The sequence below is a fragment of the Emys orbicularis genome, chromosome 23 (assembly GCF_028017835.1).
Source record: "Emys orbicularis isolate rEmyOrb1 chromosome 23, rEmyOrb1.hap1, whole genome shotgun sequence".
In the NCBI taxonomy this organism is placed as follows: domain Eukaryota; kingdom Metazoa; phylum Chordata; order Testudines; family Emydidae; genus Emys; species Emys orbicularis.
The window spans coordinates 10,644,150-10,645,804 of NC_088705.1; the positions used below are offsets into that span (position 1 = coordinate 10,644,150).

The 1,655-nt window shown below is 55.0% G+C and overlaps 1 protein-coding gene across 1 annotated transcript; it reads left to right on the forward strand.

The window, feature by feature from the left end:
- On the forward strand, positions 1 to 741 carry SFN (stratifin). The gene has a single exon (XM_065421699.1). It carries the CDS (start codon positions 1 to 3, stop codon positions 739 to 741), a length of 741 nt encoding a protein of 246 aa, XP_065277771.1.
- The last annotated feature ends 914 nt before the right edge of the window (positions 742 to 1,655 follow it).

The following is a 1,655-nucleotide window of genomic DNA, read 5'->3' on the forward strand; positions in this document are numbered from 1 at the left end:
ATGGCGAGAAACCACCAGGTGCAAAAAGCCAAGCTGGCCGAGCAGGCCGAGCGTTACGAGGACATGGCTGATTTCATGAAGGCAGTGGTGGAGCATGGGGATGAGCTCTCCAATGAGGAGCGCAACCTCCTCTCTGTTGCCTATAAGAACGTGGTGGGATGCCAGAGGTCCGCCTGGAGGGTCATCTCCAGCATCGAGCACAAGACTGAAGAGGGTGATGACAAAGCGCAGCTGGTGAATGAATACCGGGAGAAGGTGGAGGGGGAGCTGAAGGACGTCTGCAACATTGTCCTGGGGCTGCTGGACAAGTATCTCATTAAGAAAGCCAGCGACGCAGAGAGCAAAGTCTTCTACCTGAAGATGAAGGGAGACTACTTCCGATACCTGGCTGAGGTAGCCACCGGGGATGAGCGCAAGGAGACCATAGAAAATGCTCAGAAAGCTTACCAGGAAGCAATGGACATCAGCAAGAAGGAGATGCAGCCCACGAACCCCATCCGCCTGGGGCTTGCCCTCAACTTCTCAGTCTTCCACTACGAGATCGCCAACGCCCCAGAGCAGGCCATCACGCTGGCCAAAACCACGTTTGATGAAGCCATGGGAGACCTGCACACGCTCAGTGAAGACTCGTACAAGGACAGCACCCTCATCATGCAGCTGCTCAGGGACAACCTTACGTTATGGACGGCAGAGTGCGCGGGAGAAGATGGTGGAGAAGCCGGGGAAGAGCCTAAGAACTGAACTGCAGCCCACCAAGCAATGGTCACTCTCCCTGTCCCTCCTCCTTTTTTGTAAGACACGTCTCGGCTCCCAAAAGCTCTGCCTGGATTCCAACAGCAAAGGGGACTGACTGGTCTGTGCGTATGGTATTCACACGTATATCTTGCCTTTTCTCATGGCAGCTTTGGGACAATTCCCCCTTCCCTGACCCTCCCCCCCTCCTTCCACATTTCTTGTGATCTTCCTGCTGGGGCGGTTACTGCTGTGGAAGAGCACCAATAGCTTCACCCAGACTTGGGTGTCCCACCCATTGTCAGTAACACCAGGGGTTCCTGACCGCCCCCCAGCATCGGGGCCTGTGGGTGCCTCCTGGCACCTAACATTTAAAAAGGGGAAGCTGAGTTTGGTTTTCGGGGTAAAGATACCAAAACCTAGTCGATCGCAGCTAGAGAGTGCGTTCTCCTTTGCTTTCTGTAGTGACTTATTCTGCAGGGTTCCTCTACGACCTCCTGGGTATTCCTTGCAGTCAGTAGGAAGCTGGAGGTTTTGGGCCATGGGGGGGTTCTTTGTAGTGGGTTAAGAATGACAAACTTGAGGTGCCTCCTGTATTTGTGTATTGCCAAAGCCAATGCCTGCCTGTCCCTCTCCAATAAAACTGCACTTACACTCCTGCCTTTGTAGTCCTCGGAGTCACTTCTTTACTGCATCCCGGTGCGCGGCGCAGCGCGGCCCTGCCAGCGCTGCCTGGCACACCGCAAAGCATGAGTTTCCAATGCACTGGAAGGGGAGAGGGAGTTGCTGGCGTGCTCAAGTCTAAGCAGGGAGTGAGCGCGGTACTTTTCCAGGCAGGTTCATGCACGCCAGGCTGCCTGTAGTCGCTCTGTGCATGCATGCCGGACCTGAGCAGAGGAGCTAGACTGCAGTTAGCCTTGTGA